A 21,912-nucleotide genomic window follows, 5' to 3' on the forward strand; every position below is an offset into this window, starting at 1 on the left:
GCAGCTTTTCTAGTTTGCCTTTAAACACCTATTAATGGTTTTATGTGAAAGAAGTCGAGAGCAAAATTGCTGCAGTTTTATTCCTGTTTTCATATCCAGGCATTAAAATACCAAACTTTTTTTTTTTGGTATGTGCCATTTTCACTAAAACATGTCTGAGATTTAAACCTGCCGTTTAGGAGAGCGTATCGTGGCCGGTGTTTGGCCGGTGGCTGCTTTGTTTGTCATTTGCCTCCATTCATTCTCAACACATCAACTCAACACATTGTTATAGCTCCATTTGAGCCCAATCTCCCACACCTTCCCGCGCAGCCTGCCGCCTCATACAATGCAAGCGATGACCTTTAACAGTGGCACGCCTGCCTGGTTGTATACTGTCCCGGGGTTTTCCGTGGACAAAGTAATGAGTGGTAGTTAATGTCATCAGCAGGGTGGGATGTGAGCATGAACACACAGATACTGGTATCATGAAAGATGAACAGAATACCGCAAAATGACTCCCGTTTTGTCCCTATTTAGGCAGTGATCACGTCTCCTCCACACTTCAGTGTATAACAATTTATTCCCCAACCTCTGGGCAGCTTTACTTGTCCCTTGCTTTCAGCTGTTTCTAAATCCAGCCTCTTGCACTGCCAGTGTGCTGCCATTTGGCAGCGTTTCAGTAAAGAATAAACAACCTTCTCTGAGGCCCTTAAAACAGGAAGTAGCTGAAAATCCTGTGCAAGCCCATAGGGAGAAGCCGGAATATGATTTGGACGGAGAATGGAAAAAAGCTATGAGGATCATTGTAAAACATTATGGAGCACGCTTGTGTAATTTACGCCAAGACTTTAGTTTTAACTTCAACATGTCATCCAGTTGTTTCTCTTTTGTAACCCACATGCTTTATTGTTCTAGTTGCTTGCATATAATTGCAATTCAGCAATCAAGATCAGTTGCTTAATGCAGTGACAGTTTTTCATATTTTATCACAGGAAATGAAATCATCAAAGAACAGAGCAGCAATGGGCTGGATAGTGAATTATTTCCAATGCAGGCACGCACACTGTGTGTCTTCTCTCACCACTTTGTGCACAAGTCAGAACACTGGCACTCTCCATTATTACCATTGATTATTACTGCCTTCATTAATTTTTTTTTTTTAACAGATTTTTTCTGTTTAAAATTAACTCTGTGTTGACCGATTTATCATTAATCATGGCTTTCTTTGCGCGTCGAATTAAAGGACTAGAAACGTAGCCGTTCAGTAGCGCATGCATACGGAGCTACCTGAGAACACGGGCGATCACTGTCCCCATGGTCATGCTAATCCAAAGTAAGCTAATACTCCCAACAGCAACGAGGGCTTTAGCCCCTCTGCACAACCAATGAGAAGACAGGCCTTCTTAGAAAATGACTAGTTAATCCTGCCGAGCAACATCAATACAAATTACCTTCCTTATGTATAATCCTCATAGACATAGAAAGAGGAGGCAGTTCAGAGCTGCTCTGTTCAAATGTTGCACTCATTAGCAAAGCATTCACCTGCACTTTCCTTCTACATACAATTTGTTTTTGTAAAGAATTCAATTATTAACAATTAAACAGACAAGGATTTTATTTAGGACATGTATAGTTAAGACCAAAACTGTTCAAACCTCTGGCAGATTTGGATTCAAATTATTTCCACTCACTTTGGATGTTTTTATGCCATAGGAAATGAGAAAAACATTTCTCAAAATGTAATAAAACAGCACGAGTAACAAAAGTACATGTCAGAAATGATTCATGCCTTCTTCAATACTCAGAGTTTTTATTAGCATTACAGCATTCAAGCCCTGCTAACTGCTGACCAGCTTTTTGCCAGTTTCTGCTTTCATTTCACAATTTATTGTTAATTGTGAAATGAATCACTAATCCCCAATGTTTAGATCCCTAAACAAGTTTCCTACCAGTTAGAAGAAATATATAGGTAAAAGCAAGTTTACTTTAATTCTGAAATAAATGACTCGACATGTTGAACATACTATCCTGCAAAACAAATGTGACACAGTGATAAAATCTGGATTCAGGATTCCACAAAACAATTAACGGTGGATTTTGAAGAAAAACTGCAGCAGTGGTATAAAAGTCAAGTTGTGTTTTTTTTGAGATGGGGGTATTTTGTGATGGATTCTAAACAATATTGGTTTCATTTGACTGCTTTCACCTACAGTACAGAATATAAACTCTTAATTATATTGTCACCCACTGTGCAGAAAAAAAATCCATCCAGGGTTGCTGATAAAAGCATTAGGTCAGTTTACAAAATGACAGTCTGATGTAATATTTTGCTAACCTTATGTTTCTTTTTTTTTTTTTTGGTCCAACTCTCCCTCTCTCTAGGGGTGTGTATGACATTGAGGTATCAGGAAATTGTGTGGGTCAGTACAACAATAAGGGCAGTTTTGGAGAGCTGGCCCTCATGTACAACACGCCACGTGCCGCCACCATCGTAGCCACCGAGGAGGGCGCACTTTGGGGCTTGGTAAGAACGCAAATGAAAAGCTGAATTGTAAAAAGTAAAACAAATGAAGAGACACTATTTAAAAGCCTTATAAAATCCAATCACATGATTTATTTTTGCTCAACGCAAGTGTGGCGTTTTATTAGTCTTACATTCTGTCAGGTTAGACCACGGTCTGAGCCGTCACGCCTAGCGATGTTTTCTGTGATGCTCAGACATAGTTAAGAATGGAGCCATGTAATCTATGAATGGAACCCTGCTCCAGTCTGTTGATTTGTGCTGCTGCAGCTCCTCCTGGTGGCTTACATCAGAAAGACAACAGCCAGACATCCATTCTGTGCAGGGGAGGTTTTTTTTTGTGTTCTCACAATGTTTTTGTTCCTAGGACCGTTCAACGTTTCGAAGACTCATTGTCAAGAACAATGCCAAGAAAAGGAGGATGTATGAGACTTTCATCGAGTCCGTGCCGCTGCTGAAATCGCTGGAGGTAAGTTTAGATCGCCCAACAAGTGTGAAGAAGTTGAATGAGAGTGAGTGAGACGATCCCGACCGCTTCCTGGCTCTGCTTTCTTTCAACATCCTTGTTTTTCTTTTCCAGGCAACAGAGAGGATGAAGATAGTGGATGTATTAGGAATGAAGCAGTTCTCAGATGGAGAGCGCATCATCACACAGGTGGGAAACTACAGGTTTCCACTGTTTTTTACCCTGAGCTTCCATTTCTGATTTATTGATAACAATTTTTTTTTTTTTTTTTTTTTTTTTTTTAGGGAGACAAGGCTGATTGCTTCTACATTGTAGAATCTGGAGATGTCAAAATCATGATGAAGAGTAAAGTAAGGCACAGACCCCCGTCATCTCCATTTGTAGTTTAGCAGCTTTACAATGTAATTCTTTTATTGTCTTGAACTGTTTTCAGTAGCCGGTTTTTATTGAGCACAATGGATGACTGCAGCCCACACACTCAATTAATATCCGCCAGGCTGCAGGAGGGCTTCCAGGTTTTGCCTAGCAACAGCAGGGAATCCATCACAGCCTCTCAGCGGCTCTCGCCGCGCCAAGAACAAGCAGCGCTCAGGGGGGCTTCTAACCTTTTCATCTTCCTCCCTGCAGACGAAGGCAGACCACGCAGACAACAGTGAGGTGGAGATAGCACGCTGTAGCAGGGGCCAGTACTTCGGGGAGCTGGCCTTGGTCACCAACAAGCCCCGGGCCGCCTCAGCCTACGCAGTAGGAGATGTCAAATGTTTGGGTAAGACAAATTGTTGGACAAACTCCTGTCAGCGTTGGTGGTGATCCTGAACATTAGACAATGATAAGATGAGATCTGCTGGTGTGACACAGCGTGTGGATGTTTAAAGAAAAGATATTCTGCTTCTAAGCTAAATAATTTCACAGGAACATTGCATGGTTCCTTCCTTCTGCAGTTATTGGTAAATAAAAGAATTTAATTTGGAATTTAGAGCTGATATGTAAACGTCTGATGATTTCAGCACTGTGTGTGTTTATTTCTCACTGATTGAACAGTTTAGTGGCCCCTGAATTGATTGCACGTGGCCCGCCAGAACAGATGGTTGAGACTTTTTATCTTTAGTTATAGCACAATTCTTGCCAACAAAATAAAATTTTTGTAAAATGGAAAACATTAAGTGAGACATGCTTTTAGACAAGCATGTTGTCTCCTTTTATTAAGGAGAAGGAGAACATTCTCAATTTTATTGTAAATAGGAGTACACTTAACAACTGACTTCTACTCAGAAACAGACTTCAGGGAACCTATATCTGCTTTTAATTAGTTTATCAAATTTGACTTAATACAGCATATATTTTTTTTACAAAAATTGACCCAAACTTTCCTCTCATTCCTGAAAATTGGCTGAATATTTTTCTTCTATTCATTCGAAGAAACTGGATGCTTTTCTTTTAATAATGTGCTAAACCTTTTTTAAGTTTTGAATCTACAAAGATTTAAACTAACCTTTCCATTTCCTACAAGAAAAAAACAGGACATTTTTTATATGTTCAATTGCAAATATTGTATGCTTAACTTATTCTTGAGTAGTAAGAAATGTGTATTTTATTTCATGGTTTTAGTGTTTTGAAATTTGCATTTCTTTGGCCCATAAATACTTTTGACTTGACGATTTTGGCCCACGTGACAAAGTTTAGACACCACTGGTTTAAAACATTCTAATAATTATTATTATTATTTCATAATCAACTCATCTGCCATAACCTTGCAGTTTCTAATTTTCTTTGAGTGGATGTTAATATCCATGCTCTTCTTTAAATGGAAGAAATGAGCAGCAGTTTTAACAGCTGTGCTTCAGCTTGTCACCTCTCCTCCTCCTCTTTCTATGAAATATGGACGCCGTCTCCCCGTCCTCATGAGTGGATCCATGCACCTTTCCACATGGAACTGTCACTCTCGTCTATCAGCTAACCGAGCTGGCAGTAGCACCGGATGTCTGCCACAACTGCTGATTGGCTTGTGAAGCAGAGAAAATGCAATTCAGCTGCACTGTAGCAATATTGTTTGTTGCTGGTTTTTTTCCCTCTTCTTGCTCTCCTTGCCTCCTGGTGCTGTGAAGGATTAGCAATAATTCATTTTACCACTGAGCCTCCTTAGAGACTGAGAACATTTTATTTTGCTCTTTATATTGGGGATTATAAGAGAGGTAATATTGTTTAATTAATAGGCAACAGTCACTTATAATAGAAGTTACACCTTGACTTTTTTTTAAGCAGCTTTTTCTTCACTGTCATTGAGCGCATTCTGGACTCGGCTGAGGAACTCCTCTGTATCAGGGATGTTATTCATACAAATGGCAGGATTTAGGACCTCACAGCGAAAATGCCTATTTCAACAAAGCTCCTCCCAATTTTACAATAACTGAAAGTAACATAGTTACTTGATTGTCCCATAAAACACATAATACTGCCCCTTTAATAAGAACTAGAAGCTTTCAGGGGATATAAGTTGATCCATATGTGATGCAGTTCAGTACTAGGGGCCACTGAACGGCACATAACCTTCTCCTCTCCTCCTCTCTGTGTAGTAATAGACGTGCAGGCGTTCGAGCGCCTCCTGGGCTCCTGTAAGGAAATCATGAAGAGGAACATCGCCCACTACGAGGAGCAGCTGGTGGCTCTGTTCGGCTCCAGCATGGACCTGAGAGACTGAGCCTCCCACACCACCCTCCGTGCCTTCTTTTACAAACACACCAACAAACACGCAAACAGACAAACAAACAAAAACACACAGATACAAGTTCTCTCCAACATCAGGAAGTGGTTAGACGGACTCGTAAGCTTTACACCCGGTGCTCGGCTCACCTGCAAGTACATGAATCCTCAGTTTTCAAACACTCAGCCCTCTTCTTTTCCTCACACACAAACACATGCGTTAGGCACTGAGAGACGCACACTCCTAGATGTGTGCTCACCCTCGAGCACATCCAAGCTAAACAGATTCCTTGATAAGCTGACGTTGGTTAGATGTACACACACACACACACACTTTCTCTCACACACATCCTGCTACAGGCCACCCAAGTTGTTGCTTGAGTTAGTTTCAACCTCTCAGTATGAATGTCTTACCTGCGGTGACCTTCTGCAGGCAGAGCAGTGTAAGGGCATGAACTACACACACACTCCAAACATATTCAGCATCGCACCATGGAGCTTCATTAGTGCAGGCTCTTTATTCACATGAGCACTAGAACAACTCAGACTTGTTCCAAGCCTCAGCCAAGGACACATCAAAAATACAGGCGCACACATGTGGTGACAGGTGTAGATGCTCAAACACACACACAACACACATACACACCATGGAGACAGAAATCTTTAAAAAAAAAAAAAAAAGAAGCAAAATCTCTGAAAAGGGAGACGAATCCAAAAATGCAAAAAAAAAAAAAAAAAAAAAAGTTTAAAGACAGATAAGTTTTAGAAACATTTTATGAAGATAAAAACAGAAGCTTTGATAAAATATTATTTAAATAATAAAAAAAAAAGTGTTTCCTCTTTGGGAGGCTGGGGTGCAGAACTTTGTGAGCGCACTCCGTTTTCTTCCTCTGCTGTCGTTGATTGAGTTGAGTTAGTGCTGGTGATTGTTGCAGTACCACGGAGGAAGCAGTGAAAACAACAAACCTACACCTTCTGGGTCATTGTTATTCTGTCAGACGCCACACTTCATTGTATTGAATTAATTATTAATGTATTGTTATTATATATTCATTTTTTTTTTGTTTGTTTTACGTTGACGAGTTCTGGATAAAAATTTCACCATCCATCTCTGACAAAATGTAAAAAGAGAGAAAAATCTAATAAACATATTAGTGCTTAATTCTTGATTATTCTTGAATGAGTTGTCCTGGATTAAAAGAAAAGCTGAAAAATAAAGTAAACATTTTGGTAACACTCCTGCCTCCTTTTACTTCCTGCTGAAACGCAACATTTTTTGTGCACTGGGTCTAAATGCTGCAAATGTTTAATGATTCACCCATACAATAATGATATTCTTTACCCTACAGGATGGAAACAAATTAGCATGATGTTTTTTTTTTTGTTTTTTGTTGTTTTTGCATTTGAAATAATCCAATTTTGGACACACCTGCTGTGTTATAGATTTTAACCGTTTTTAAGAGTCCAATACTGTGTAATCTTGTGGGTGAGCATTATAGATACAGACCAATTCTTTTTTTCACAGTGATTTTACTGATTAGCTTTTATGCAGTTTTGTTTAAAAAAATACCTTGAATAGTTAAGGATCTATGGATGTAGAGAGATATTCTCATATCCCTCATGTACTGTATATTTTTTTTAAATCAGTGTAGCTATTACACCTTAGGTGATCATAAATATTGTTGTATAAACGTGTTCTAATGATCTTTGGATTTAATTACCAGTATAGGTGGCACATGTGCAACAGAAATTATTCTGACATAATAGAGATACAATTATTTGGAGACTAAAGCATAATTTCTGTACAACATAATTCAAAGTATTTTGCAGAAAGAAAGAGACATTAAAGAATAACAGGTAAATTCTAATAAAGTAGATAAAACTCAGATGGCCACATTTGTTATCTCTGGTAAAGATTTATTTATTACTTAATGATTTTATGATTGATTCATATTTATATTATATAATTGTGTACAGCACTTTGGTCCTGTGGGTTTTTAAAGTGCTTTATAAATAAAATTGGTATGACACATAAAAAGTTGTTAAACATTGAACTATTTTTTGTTGGTGTGAAAGTGAGTTAATTCTACATTTATTCAACAAAGAAAAAAAATCCATGAATTTTTTTTAATTATTATTAGTTTAACAATGATAGTGCTCACTAATGAACCAGTTACAGTTGTCGATGTCCAAGTCAGCCAGAGCTATTTTTTTCCATCCGTCGAAAGTGGACAAACCTGTAAAATGAAGCAACCAAAACAAGGTAATGGTTGTAGGCAAAACATGTGGTCCAGTTTTTCTTTTATTTTTTTCCCTTAACCCGTCATACCCTAGTGAAAGCTTATTTGTTTTGGCTGTTGTAGCACAAATATTTCTTAACCTTAAGATTCCCCTAAATTAAGATTTTGGTAGCTTCAGGTGAGGGGTTTTGAAAAGTCTCAAAGGAGTTATAAATGTGATATTCTTTTATAGAGGCAATAGCCTACAAATGGAGGACAGTCAAAACAAATGCCAATGTGTCCAGGTCTGGCCTACAAGTAAGTCTAGACCGAAAAAGAAGAGACTACTCAAGCAGGCAAGTGGAGACCGGCACAATTAGACTGCAGTTTAAACGTCATGAGAAGTTTGCAAGGAGGAAACTCACTGTTCAAGAAAAACATGAATCCTAAATTGAAGTTTGCAGCACTTGTCCTTCTGTCAGGTGACAGTATTTCTTCAGAAAATTCAATATTTAATGACCTGTCCTAATTTTTATCGTGATGGTACAGACCCTTTAAATAAACCGGAATGTAATGGAAAAGGTAATTTTATTTAAGGAACATTATCACAAAACATTACATAGATTAATTACACACAAATGGGTGTTAAAGCCTTTATTAATTATGATTTTCTACATACAATTGATCAAAACAAGACATTTCAAATTAGAATTAAATTAAAATTAAAAAATAATGTGGGTTTATTGTAAGTATGCTTAATACTGCTTAAAGGTCATTTTCAAAATATACATTTAATCAAACGAGACTCGTTGGGCTGTATATTCTAAATTATTGAATGTGCCTAAAACTGTAGGTGCTGCACAAAGCTAAGAAAAGAAAGGAGACCATCGTGTAATACCCCTCCAATCCGCAGAGTGTCAGTGATGAGATCTATATTCTTCTGTAGAAGAGAAACTGTCAACATCGATGGTGTTTATAATATTTAGCCCTGATTCTGGATCAGTTGCAGCTGACTGTTCTCTTGGTCCTTCTCCTGCTATTGGCTGCCGCCGTTACCGACGCTGACTGGAGATCAGCCCAATGAGAGCGCTTTGACGGGAGCACAACCAGCTTCTGACCGCGAGACTGAAAATGTAGGTAGCGTTTAAATGTCATTAAGTTTCTAATTGAGGTGTTAAACATGCGGTTGCTCTTGGTATTTAACACAAACATGGTGAATTAAGGCAGTTTTTAAAATTCTACATGAACAACTACGTCAACCGAAATCATGCTATTTCTGCTCTGACCTTACATGGAAGCGGCAGCTACGGAGACAGGAGATGAAATATTAACTGTGGGAGTATTCAGTACGAATACGTCCCCCTTATACAGAAACTCTCTATAAGATTTATGTTTAGTACTGAACAGTCTATGTTTGGTGCTATAAAAATGACGTAAATCATTTCCACTCAGTTATGGTATTTTTAACTTGTCCAGCCTCTTCAATACTCAAAAAGTAGGAAAATATATATATATATATTTGAGAGATGTTCAAAATCCTAATTACTCAAATTTTAAATAATATGGTGACCGTATTAAGACAGTTATATATTTTAGGGGTGTTTTCTTGTTTTAGTACGTTTTGTTTTTTCAGAAGATGGTTTTCCTCAGAGATGCTAGATTGTGTTGACTCTTGCATGCTTGTTCGGTTAAAAAAGCTCAGTGCGCAGGTGCGAGTCCTGGGACTGGAAAACACTTACACTAGCGTCTTACAGGGAGCATTAAAAGCAAATAAGAACTTAATACTTTTGCTACATTGTATAAAAGCGTACACTGTTTTAATGTTTACAGTACACAGGGTTTGCGCAAAAATAGAGCGGTTAAAATGATATAAAGGCGTGGTGATTTCCATTGCGTTCCCACAATGCACTGCGCCCAAATGGTTTTGCTTTTAAACTATGCGTTTAAACTCGTTATGTCGTGTTATTACGTTATCTATGTAAAGTTTTCTGTACACTTAATGTACGACTGTACGTTTTTGAATTGTTGAGGCCTAAATGAGTTACTATGTTTGCCAGTCAAACAGCACCGTAAGTGAACTGGCTGTGATGTCGAAAGAAATAGGGCGTCTACATCCTTAGCAGGTCATGCACTCTTGTTTCTCTTCAGATCGTATAAATCTTTCGCCTTTTACTAAAGATTTCCGTGGAGAGGAACAACAAGAGTTTATCCCAATTTTTTGACGCCCTGCCTTCCGGTGGGGTTACCTTTCTCTGTCAAATAATAAGAATTTAGCTGATTAGTGTTGGAAGTATGTTGACATGTTCAGCATGCTTTCACAATAAGTCGTTATTTTGACACAATTTGAAAATGTAAGTTTTTCAAAGAAAAAAAACCTATTGTTCTTAATAGGTTTATTTCTGTATCGTCTGTATTAAGTGAATATTATGTATCAGTGAGGTGCTCACCTGTCATCATGGAAGAATGATATAATAAGATATTGCTATTTTCACCCTGTGTTTTGTACTATGGAGTACTTATTTTTCATTTAACTTTGCCAATTTTGATTATTTTTTTCCTTTATTTTTAAACCATGTTTTTAACCTGTTGTGTCCCGTGTTTACATCGTGTCAGTGAAGTTGTCAGCCCGCCTAATAAACAACATCAAAGTCTGAACTTTTGAGGCTGAAATGAGTTCAGATGTTGTGCAGTCAAATAACAAATAAGTGGGTATGATGTCGAAAGAAATAGGGCTACCGACATTTGTAAATAAAACAATCTTGTTTCTCTTCAAATCGTATAAATCTTTCGCCTTTTACTAAAGATTTCCGTGGTGAGAAGCAATAAGATTATAATTCAAATTTTTGATACCCCGCCGTGTGGTAGGGTGCTTTTCCTCTGTTCAATATGAAAATATAATGTCAAATAAATAATTATAAAGTTTTACGTGATAGTAAACTGGCTACAAATTAGATGTCATCTCACTTGTGTTCCCACAATGCATTGTATTTAAATGGATTTATTCTTAAACTAGTTTAAGCTCGCTATGTTGCGTCGTGTATTTGTTGTGTAGGTGAATTTTTCAGTCCGCTTAAAGAACGAGGATTATTTTTGCATTTTTGACGAGGCCAAACTATATTTTCCACTTTCCGGAATGGCAATTTAAGATATCTGCATTTGCATTCTGACTAGTAAGAATAATAATTCAAGATATCTTCAATTACATTTTTGACGAGTCAGAATTCCTTTCAAGGTATTTCAAATTACGTCACACATCCGTAATTACAATTTAAAATTTCTCTTTTTTTCTAGTTTTCGTTGTTTTATTGAACTTTCAAAATGCTACGTTAATCTGTAATGTTTAGACTAGACAGAATACCAACTCAAGATATCAGTAAAACAGAATTTATGTTAAAACGGCCATATGTGGCAAGGTCTTTGCATTTTTGAGGCTCAAATAAGTTCTTATGTTTGCTCGTCAAATAGCACCGTGAGCGAAGTGGATATGATGTCGGAAGAAATTGGGCACCTACATCTTCTGTAGGTCATGCACTCTTGTTTCTCTTCAGATCGTATAAATCTTTCGCCTTTTACTAAAGATTTCTGTGGAGAGGAATAACAAGAGTTTGTCCCAATTTTTGATACTCTGCTATTTGGTGGGGTGCTAATTCTCTGTTCAATATTAAAATGCTTACCCAAATGTAATAAGTTACTGTCTGTAGTCAGAGTTACAGTGGAGGTTGTCTATGGTTGAGTGTATTGATGCGTATAACTCACAACTGTTGATGTAACTTGTGTCCTTCTCGATTGTATCCCTTATCCAATGCCATAGTTGGCAAATGTTATAATTTATCAAAACGATCTCACAGTCCAAAAGTCGCTACAAAAGCGAAGATGTTGTATATATGAGCACAACAGCGCCACCTGGACAGGAAGGAAGGAAGGAAGGACACGATTGGCATACTAAAGATCTTCATTTGAACATAAAAGCCCAACTTTGAAATGTTGCTGAACTTGTGCTGATTTAAATTAAAATGTGTTAATATAATTTTGTGCCTGCCCCCTCTGTAGTTACGTCAGGATAAATTCATCATAATACTGAGAAAAAAGTGGAAATATATTTAGTCTGTTTATCATTCATCCTGGCCTGGAGTCTTTCTGCATAGAGCTTACACGTTCTCCCTGTTCATTTTCTCCTGGGTACTCCAGCTTTCTCTCACAGTCTAAAAACATGACCAAAGTAGATTGGTGCGGTAATAAGGCATTGGCCACCGTAAGAAAAGCCGTCCGACCATCAGCTTGCTTGTGACAGTGAGGTTGTTGAAGACCCGGCATCTTGGGATTCTGAAGAAAGAGACCATCCTGCAAGAACTGCCACTAAGTGAACCACTTTTTTTTTTTTTGCCAAAAAACAAAACACATTACTTTAATTTTGCTTGTAAATGTATAGTTATTTTATTATACACTGTAAAATCTTACTGTACAACTCTGACTGTAACAGACAAACAACTAGGAATCTTCGGCTGCACGTTATTGTTTAGGTATAACTCCTTTGTGACAAAAAAATGTCAGAATACACAATTCAGACAACGTAAGGCATCTTGACTAAGTTTCAATAAATATTAATTACAACTTATATTGTGAATTAAATTGAGAAAAACAGTAATAACTTAAAGAAGAAAGAAAGGATGAGCGAAAGTTCTGCACAAGTATTACAAGTTTTTCTCTCTCTGGTCTCAGAAGGGACATCAGCACTTATCTTGAGTAAAGATCTACTGCTTCTGCTTCGTTTTCTTCTTTATTCTGCAGTATGTGGTAATTAGCCAACAACCAGTTTCCTCTTACAAGCAGAATGTGAAGTAGTCCGGTGTGGTCAGAGACGAGTTAAATACTTGTAGAAACAGTCAGCGATTAGTCCTCAGCTGCTCTCTCAGGGTGAGTCAATATTACTCAGTTGTTGGTTCTTTTATTCTGTGTTAGTGATTTTTCCTTTAATTAATGTTACATTTAAACTTTGCGGAACTGTTGCATCTTTCTACCCTTAAAATTAGCTCTCATTCACAGAGACTCACTAGGTAGTTGTTTTCAGCTAAATGATTGGATCTGTAACTAACCTAAATTTGATAAAAGTAGACCATCGTTGGAAAAGATTTCTCTTTGTGACTTTTTCATATATTGGCTATACTAACAGTGTAATTTTGGCCAAGTTGTACAGCATTGAATATAGTGTTTCTGTGGACAGAAGAAGGAAGAATTCAGTATACTGAGCTGCTTTAAGTGTTCTTTTCATGTTTCTTGGTGGGGACGTGTCAGAAAACTACCACTTCCCTATTAGCTTGCAGTGAGTTAACACTTTAACAAACTGAAATACATTCTGATGAATTATGCTCAATAAAAGCGATTGCATGCATGTCCTTTGTACAAAGATCATGCCTGTAGATGTGACGTGACTGGAAATCTGACGGATTTTCCATTTCTTCTTTTACCTGGGTTTAAAAGCAGCTTTTCAGAGTCGTGCAGGTCAACCCACCCATCAAATAGATCATTAAACAACTTTCCTTTTTTTTTCACACCATGTCCATTTGGTTTTAGCCAAAGATGACACCGTGCTACAGCAGGTGACTTGAAATTATATGAAGAAAATTACAGCTTTTATGGCCGAATCAGCCACTCTCTGTCTTTAGGGTCCTGCTGTAATTACACTATACTGAGCTGTGTGTTATATTTATGGCATTAAACATATTTAGCCACACAAAAAACCTCTCCGTATGCAGTTCTGTCCATACATCTCAGCTACGATCAGGAATAAATTCCGATCAAAGGCTGTTTTTTCCGTGAGTGGACTTCCATGTTCTCTTAAAGTTCCACATAGAGCAACGTCTGCAGATATTTAACAAGAAGTCGTGAAAGAGGTTAAGATAATGGCAAAAAAAAGGCACTACATATGCCATTATGTAATCTTGCAATTGATACTGCAAGATATACAGTATTTCGCAATATCAGTTTGCAAGGTATTGAAACATTATATTAAAATAGGTGCACAATTGTCTGCTTGTTTTAAAACTTTCCATTTTTCTCTAATACCTGGTGAAGATGTGCTTTTTGTTTTTTATATGTTTTTAAAAAGTTGATTAAATTCCAGGGATAAAAACGAAACATTAGGTGAATACAATGATTCTTTTAGCATCTGTAAATCTAGAACATGTTGAAATTTTAATTTAGTTATAACTCAAAAAGCAATCTAAGACAATTGAAAGACAAATCTTTTCCCGTAACAGACATTCTATGCGTGACACACAGGTTAAGTTAGTGACGTACCGGCGTTGACTTTCTATGCATGTTACACATTAGCATATGTTGCTCGAGCCTCCAGCTAAGTGAAGCTGCCGTGAATAGTTTGTCATGTTATGCTGGATTTGTGACCAAATGTAGATCTACAAGTTTGCTTATGTTTCAAGGAACTTTTTTTTTTGTATTTTTCTTTTACCAATATATTGGTAATATTGGGGCTTAATGGGATAAACATTCAAAAAAATGTATGAATATTTATTACATATGGTGATTGGTGAATTTGGAAGGTTCATAACATTTAGAAAATTGACATTGATGCACAGTTCTCTGGAATTCTTTAAATTAACTCAGGTGAAGTGATTTACTTACAAACCACTTTACACAAATAAAAAAAAAACATAAATGTTGTTGCACAGCTAGTTTCTCTCCCACCTCCAAAAGTAACAGCAACGCCTCTAGATGATACACACACTTGCATAACACACCTGTCAGGTACTGAAATTTTAATCTGCTTCACTAAATTGAATAGAATTTAAATTCCTTCCAGCTGTTGAAGTTTGTGAGAGAAACAGAGCATGAAGGTTAAAATAAGAAGCATAGACATTAAAAAGATAAAAAAGGTAGTTTTCATCTCCTGTCTCCAACAGATAAAGGTCTTAAAAGCTGCCAGCTTATTAAATGATTACATTTCTAAAGCTGCTGTCCACAGAACAGAAAACTGATTGGAATGAAATGTCTCTTTTTCATTTAGACTTCTTGGTTCTAACTACCTGTTTCATAAGACAGACTTGTGTTATTTGCATCACTGGAAAATTGAGAAACTGTACATCCAAGCCTTGTGTAACATTTTACCAATCAGTTCCAGAGCTCAGACTGACTTGAACCCTGATCATCACAGGTCTGAAGCGCTAACGTCCTCAAGTTCCGAACCAGGGAGCGGAAACCAGCGGGACGTTGAGCCGCAGAGCCTCCCAAATTCACATTACGCTGAAAAAGTCTCGTTGCTGGATGGAGACATTCAGAATAGCAAACACGACGACGCTGAGGAAGCAGGGAGGAATCCGTGCGGTTCCGATCCACCGGCGTCCGGACCTGCTGGTACCCTGCGCGGACCTGGTCAACTCCGAGTGGCGGAGGAGCCAGGCAGCCCGGGTCCATTCCCTCCAGAAGTCCTGCTCGGAGTTCCCCGTCTGCCTGGTTCTCCTGCAGGGCCCCAGAGGGACAGAGGAGCGGCTCCTCGGCCACGCCCGGCTCACCCGGGTCGTCGGGTCACGGCAGCAGCCTGTTTGTAGAGTCGGTAGTTGTGTCCAAACAGGAGCGGGGGAAGGGCTACGGTCGGGTTCTGATGGAGGAGACGGAGCTCTACGCTCGACGCAGAGGCTTCAAGCGTCTGTGCCTGACCACCCATGACAAGCAGCACTTCTACGCCCATCTCGGCTACGTCCTGTCCACGCCGGTGCAGAGCACGGGTGCTGTGATGGCGCTCCTCCCTATGGGGATGCTCATGAGACTTTCCAGAGCTCCAAACGCAGAAGCAAACCCAACAAAACCAACTCCAACAAGAATGGAAGACTTAGAACGTAGTTGTGTTGATGGGTCACCTTCTCGTTTAAAAAATCCTCTTAACCCCTCTCCACCACCTCCTCCTCTTCCCTCCGAACCTCCACCACCTCCTCCTCTTTCCTCCATACCTCTGCCACCTCCTCCACCACCTCCTCCTCTTCCCTCCATACCTCCACCACCTCCTCCTTCTCTTTCCTCCTCAGTGCCTCCTCCACCGCCCCAGTTTTCAGGACAGCCTGTAGTTCAGACTTTGACGGAAACCCCCTACAGAGACGCCAGAGGAGTTCCCATCTTTTGGATGCACAAGGACATTTGATGAACAGTCGGACATGTTTGGGAGTGCATGTATACACTCTCAGACATATCTAAAATAAGACACACTGAGACACACTCAGGGAAAACTGCCTTAAACCTCAGAGACTGCATTACGAAACCAAACAATCAAAGATCAATGCACTTCTTGCACAAGCTAACCTTCAAGGTCCAGTACCAGTTGCAGAAGAACCACAGAGACGAGAGAAAACTGAAAAATGGTTATGGGACAGAACAATAACTTTTAATGAAAAAGGTTTAGATCTTGTAAGATGGAGTAAGAGGGTAGAAACAAACTCCTCCACATCTATTAGGATTTCTGAAAGAAGTATGTTAAAGACCTTTTACTTAATTTAATTGTTTATCACTATATTATGATTTCAAGCTGATTTGTGCAAAACATCCAACCTTTGGGAAACTTAATAAACCATTTTTAAAGAAATTAATGTGTAATCTCTAATGATACCAAAGCTGTCAACATTTTATGCAGTGTCGTTTTTGTGAAGAAAACAGATCCATACATTGGAAGATGTAGATCTTTCTCTATTCTTTGTCACTTTGTCCTTGGCTTCTCTCTGATGCTCTTGTCCCTTCAGCTCATTCCACAGGTTTTCTATGGGTTTAGTCCAGGAGGTTGAGGTGGAAGAAGCTTGATTTGGTGTCTGGTAATCTAATCATGTCATGTTTTTGTATTGCTATCCGATTGAAAGAACCAAAGGCTGTCTTATTGTTAGTTTTCTGGTTGAGAGCGCTGGATTTATAAATAAAAGGTTCTGAGAAGTGACGGACGTTAACAGGATTCCCAGAACCTTTGGGAGCTGTTTAGGTTTGGATCCCTTACCTTACTTCACAGTAGTTATGCGATATTTTACAACATATTCATTCCGTGTTTCTTTTAATTGACAAAAATCTCAACTCTAGTTTCTTTTGACCAAAGCACAGAGCTGGTTTACCTTCCAGACAGCTTGTTGTCATGTTTACGGCATCTGACTGTTGTTATGGAAACCATGGCTTTGTGTCCAGGGGCTAAGAGAAACATCTACAGTGTTGCTATATTTCTATTAAAGATCATAAATTACTCCTTTGACAAACTTTCTTTTACCTTTAGAAGAAAACTACAAATTGAAAACACTTCAATAAGTAACTGATAGGGTACTAACGACTGCGACTTCATCCAGTTACTTCTCAACATTAGTTTGTGGCTCTGATTAAATGACTTCAGGTCCGAAGCGGAATTTTTCTCAAATTTCTAATGTTACCTTTATCCATATCTGTAGCTCGCAATTTGTGCTTGCATTGAAATACAGCCATTCTCAGAGGGTTATATGTGTTATTGTATGGTTTAATGTGGAAGTATTAAATTATTGAGAGGTGCATTCAAACCTAAATAGGGATCGTTTCTGATAATTGTCATGTCAACATTTAAAACAGGCAAAGAATTTCAAAAAAACACATTCTGTCTCTGTGGAGGGATTTTAAATCATGCAGGTTGTTCTGTGTCTCTGAGCAGGAAGGACACGCTGACTGCTGAGCAGCCATGGTGCTGTCTCACCTTCGTCTTCTCATCCTCCTCATCACTTTGTTGCCCCGCGCCTCGCTGTCGGAGAACCTCAGCCGCCCTGATGCGGCTGCTGCGGGTCCGGACCTGCGGGACCGGCCCTTCGTCGTCGTGTGGAACATGCCCACAGCTAACTGTCAGAAGCGCCACAACGTCCACCTGGACCTGCAGGAACTTTGGGATCGTGGAGAATCAAAAGCAGCGTTTCCAGGGACAGGTGATGAAATGATTTAGATAGACTAGAGAGATAATAGTCTCTCGCATAATTACCTTCTAAACCACCCATGAACTATGCATACTCTATCTCCAAGTGCCAGAGATTTTTGGTTCTGGTCAATAGTTCTGCATGATTTCAATGTCAACAGTTTTCCTGATCAGGACTGGAAACCTTGGCAACTGGAAGCAAACTATAGAGAAGGACAGCTGACTGTTAACTTTAGGGTTCTTATGGGTGCTTGGAATCCTTGAATTTCAATTTTGTATTTTCAAGGTTTGGAGAGCTCATCATTTCTATGCAAGGTGCTTAAAAGTGCAGCATATTCAAACTGCACAGTTTTGTAATAAAGTGCAATCTAATTTGGAAAATTTTATTTACAGTTGAAAGAGACATTTTTTGAAGTTCTTTGGTTTGAAGTTAGATCAGACCAAACGTCTCATCTTTAATGTAAGTTCGAATTACCAAAATTATTTTGATTTGCTAAAAGCCAGAAAACATAGTGATAATTTTTTTGAGATATATATTTGTGTAACTTTCTTTCTTTATTGTGCCTGAGCATTTAATTTGAGCATTTACCTCAATGTGATTTGGCTGGATTGTTTCAATGTCATGAATATTTGTTATTCCTAACAGCTCAATGACTTTTTGATTTGTATAATTGAAATAAAGGTTGGCTTATATTTTACATGTTAAACAAAGTCTTTGAAATTTTGTTGAATTAGTGCTTTGTTCTAGGACCAGCCATGTATAGGGTGTGTGTGAGAGAAACACTCAAAACATAAAAGCTTTAGTTTACTTTTCCCTGTTATGTAGAACCCTATCACAAGATACTATTAATAACAGTAAAAAAAAAACATGGACTAGTGAATTGAAACTGTCTCCTTTTGTTGATTTGTGTTGTTTTTAACTCCAGAGGGTGGTGCTGGAAACGTTAGAAAACTTACCTTGGAAATGATTGAAAAGTGCTTCAATTTTACTATGGGAAAAGTGTACAAACCCTGTAAACAAGACCTACAGAGCTCAGTTAGATCTGCAAACATTTTAATTATTTATTTTATGTATTTTTTTTTACTTTTCCAGAATGTGACCATCTTCTATCGGGACCGCCTGGGGAACTACCCCTACATCTCCCACGACGGCAGGGAGGTGAACGGAGGAATCCCGCAGCTTGGCGACCTGGCCTCCCACCTCTCCCTCGTAGACGTGCAGCTGGACATCCTGCTGCGCCCCAGCTTCTCCGGAGTCGGAGTCATCGACTGGGAAGAGTGGCTGCCGCTGTGGGAGAACAACTTCGGATCCAAGATGGAGTACCGCAGGTTGTCCAAGCAGCTGGTGAGACAGGAGAGACTGGATTTGTCCGAGAAGGACGTGAAGCTGTTGGCTCAGCAGGAGTTTGAGGAGAGCGCTCGGATGTTTATGGAGGAGACGCTGAGGCTGGCGGTCAGGCGCCGCCCAGAGGATTCTGGGGCTTTTATGGTTTCCCCTCCTGCTTTAATAAGCACAAGAGAAAGAGAGGTAAAGCACACAGAAACTGGATTGTTGTTACCTACCGGGTGGGATTCATTGTTGTACATATATATACAGGCTTAAAAATGGCTTAAAATGCATTGTTTTAAAGAAAACAGGCATAGTCTAGTCAGATATACAGTACAGTGCTGAAAAATATTTATAGTCCATAAACTTTTTCACAGACATATCTCTATCACTATTGTATTTTTAAATTTCTTCTATGGGAAATAGCTAATGCTCTGTCAAGTGGAATTGTGGATCGCTCCAGCTATTTGCAGGAAGCATTCCCACAGAATAAAACTCTATTGAAGAATACTTTATAGAGCCCAAAGGGACATTTAACATGATTATAACTCATATTAATTGAGATTCAGATAATGCTGCTAGTGCAGCAGGCATAGTGTGTTCAGAGTAATGTGCAGTTTCTTTTTTTTTTTCTTTACTACACAGCATTTTGTATGTAGGTCAAAAGGTTAAATTAGTTCATTTTATCAGAGCATTTTCTCCCATTTGTTTGCTACATGGATTTGAGAAAAGAAACCGCACACAGGACTTATCTCATTTTGATCTTTTTGCAACATTGAATTTCTTCTCTACTCCTCTATGAAGCCCAGATTTGTGGAGTCAGAGCTCATGGTTGCCTTCTTGTCAGTTTTTCACATTTGAGGTGTTGTATGTTGCAGACTCTTCAAAGTTAGGTAGGTGTCAGAATGAAGGAGGAAGGGGGGGAGGGGATAAAAACACATGACACACTTTTCAGATTTTAATTGGTAGAAAATATAGAAAACTGCCAACTATTTTCCTTCCACATCACAGTTATCCACTGCTTTGTGTGAGTCTGTCGCATAAAAAACACAAAATGTGAGAATTTCTGAGGGTTATGAACAACTTTGCAGGACGCTGTAACTTGTTTCTATTTAAGTTTCAGCTTTAAAATGTAACTGATATAACCAATTACAAAAACTGACATCAGCGTGTTGTACTTCATGTGTGTGGTCAGATAAAACCTACACAGGACATTGCCACACGGGGACTAAGCAGAAGAATGACCGGCTGTCCTGGCTGTGGGCTCAGTCCACAGCTCTCTATCCCAGCATCTATCTGCCGCAGCGGCTGGCAGGGTCCACAGATGCTGCTCTGATGATCCGGTACAACACACACACATTTATGTACCGTTTTACCTCAACCTTTTGTTTGAAACCAAAGAAACTGATCCGTTTCCTCCACTCAGACACAGACTGCTGGAGGCTTTGAGAGTGGCGTCAATGTGGCGTCATGGCAACAGTAATAACCAGGCCACACCCGTCCTTCCGTACGCTCGACTGGCGTTCACACATACTCTCGACTTTCTCAATGAGGTAGCCGCTCGTTCACGTCAATATAAAACGTTGAAATTAAACTTGTAAGCATAGCAGAATGTCTGGGCTTGCAGACGGACTTGGAGCACACGCTTGGGGAGAGCGCGTCGCTCGGCGCAGCTGGAGTCGTGCTGTGGGGAGAGATGAAGTTCGCCAAATCAAAAGTACTGCGACTAACCAAAATCATGATATATGTGCGTTCCAGAGCCTGTGTGTGTGTAACCATGTTGTCTTCTCCCTGCTACCAGCAACAGTGCATCCTCCTCAGAGGCTACATCCACACCGTCCTGGGCCCCTTCATTCAGACCCTGAGGGCCGACGCGTTACGATGCAGCCTCCAGCTCTGCTTCGGTCATGGCCGCTGCGCTAGGCGACGCCCCAACTCTGGTCGCAGTCTATCATCTGCTCCCGTCTCTGTCTCTCACAATGATACGGACTCTGCCAGCAGCAAATACTTTCAGCGGCATTTCAGGTGTCAGTGCTACTCAGGCTGGACTGGAACCTGGTGCCGGAGGAAGATGGTTGGGAGTGGGCAGGACAAGAGTTGATGAGTGTCCTTCAGTCAGGAAGTTGCATAGCAGGGTTTTGAACAATAAAAAACAGCTATAGATAACTTTACTAAGTTTATTTTTTTTAACGTTGTAATTTATAAAGCTATTTCGACATGCCGTAGTTCAACTGTTGTCCTATCTCAAGAACAGGCAGCAGATGGTATATTAGCTTCCTATATTTAAACATTCACACACAGTGTGAAACCCATCACACCTCGTCATGACAACTACTGTACCTCCCTCACTTATCGTCTAACAGATTCTAACAAATAACACATAAACTGAGAGTAACAAGATCAGACTAATCACTAAAAGCTGAGTAGCTAACTTAAATGATTAACAATGAACAGAAATTGTACCCATAATCCCTCCCTACTGTGGTTGCCACGTGACAGGCAATATTGTAGCCACAGGCAATACTGGTGTGGCTACAATATTAGAAATATTGTAGCCACACCAGAAGGCTACAATATTGGAAAAACTGCTTGAGTTTCTTATAAAATGCAGCATTTTCTTGTTTTCAAAATCTACCTTTATTGGTGTTAGCCAACAACATAATATTAGCATTTTAGCATATGTTTGCTATTTAGCTGAAGATCACCTATAAGCTGCTGTTAGTGTATCACATAGTATTTTAAAATTAATGGATGCATATCAGCTTCCCTGCGACAGACTGGCGACCTGTC

General features: G+C 39.2%; 3 protein-coding genes and 3 non-coding genes across 6 annotated transcripts in view; all 6 read left to right on the forward strand.

The window, feature by feature from the left end:
- The window catches only part of prkar2aa (protein kinase, cAMP-dependent, regulatory, type II, alpha A), a 38,708-nt gene extending 31,803 nt beyond the window's left edge, over window positions 1-6,905 (forward strand). Inside the window, 6 exon segments of the mRNA XM_032565485.1 lie at window positions 2,365-2,506; window positions 2,871-2,972; window positions 3,084-3,158; window positions 3,254-3,319; window positions 3,597-3,735; window positions 5,543-6,905. Coding sequence (XP_032421376.1) covers window positions 2,365-2,506; window positions 2,871-2,972; window positions 3,084-3,158; window positions 3,254-3,319; window positions 3,597-3,735; window positions 5,543-5,667 — 649 coding nt within the window. The 3' untranslated portion in view covers window positions 5,668-6,905.
- A 1,944-nt stretch (window positions 6,906-8,849) lies between these two features.
- naa80 (N-alpha-acetyltransferase 80, NatH catalytic subunit) lies at window positions 8,850-16,475 on the forward strand. Its single transcript, XM_032565512.1, is given in 3 exon segments — window positions 8,850-9,021; window positions 15,057-15,436; window positions 15,438-16,475. Coding segments are annotated over 2 exon segments (870 nt in total). The 5' UTR covers window positions 8,850-9,021; window positions 15,057-15,166; the 3' UTR covers window positions 16,038-16,475.
- Window positions 10,017-10,131, forward strand: LOC116728857 (U5 spliceosomal RNA). Its single transcript, XR_004341037.1, has one exon. It is a non-coding gene; the product is annotated as a U5 spliceosomal RNA (small nuclear RNA).
- On the forward strand, window positions 10,642-10,756 carry LOC116728862 (U5 spliceosomal RNA). The gene has a single exon (XR_004341039.1). It is a non-coding gene; the product is annotated as a U5 spliceosomal RNA (small nuclear RNA).
- Window positions 11,417-11,530, forward strand: LOC116728788 (U5 spliceosomal RNA). Its single transcript, XR_004341026.1, has one exon. It is a non-coding gene; the product is annotated as a U5 spliceosomal RNA (small nuclear RNA).
- On the forward strand, window positions 12,505-21,293 carry hyal3 (hyaluronidase 3). The gene is given in 9 exon segments (XM_032565446.1): window positions 12,505-12,802; window positions 17,544-17,765; window positions 17,767-17,808; window positions 18,889-19,255; window positions 19,258-19,323; window positions 20,318-20,465; window positions 20,549-20,675; window positions 20,750-20,839; window positions 20,924-21,293. Coding segments are annotated over 8 exon segments (1,335 nt in total). The 5' UTR covers window positions 12,505-12,802; window positions 17,544-17,570; the 3' UTR covers window positions 21,224-21,293.
- The last annotated feature ends 619 nt before the right edge of the window (window positions 21,294-21,912 follow it).

Source organism: Xiphophorus hellerii, chromosome 1, assembly GCF_003331165.1.
Source record: "Xiphophorus hellerii strain 12219 chromosome 1, Xiphophorus_hellerii-4.1, whole genome shotgun sequence".
In the NCBI taxonomy this organism is placed as follows: domain Eukaryota; kingdom Metazoa; phylum Chordata; class Actinopteri; order Cyprinodontiformes; family Poeciliidae; genus Xiphophorus; species Xiphophorus hellerii.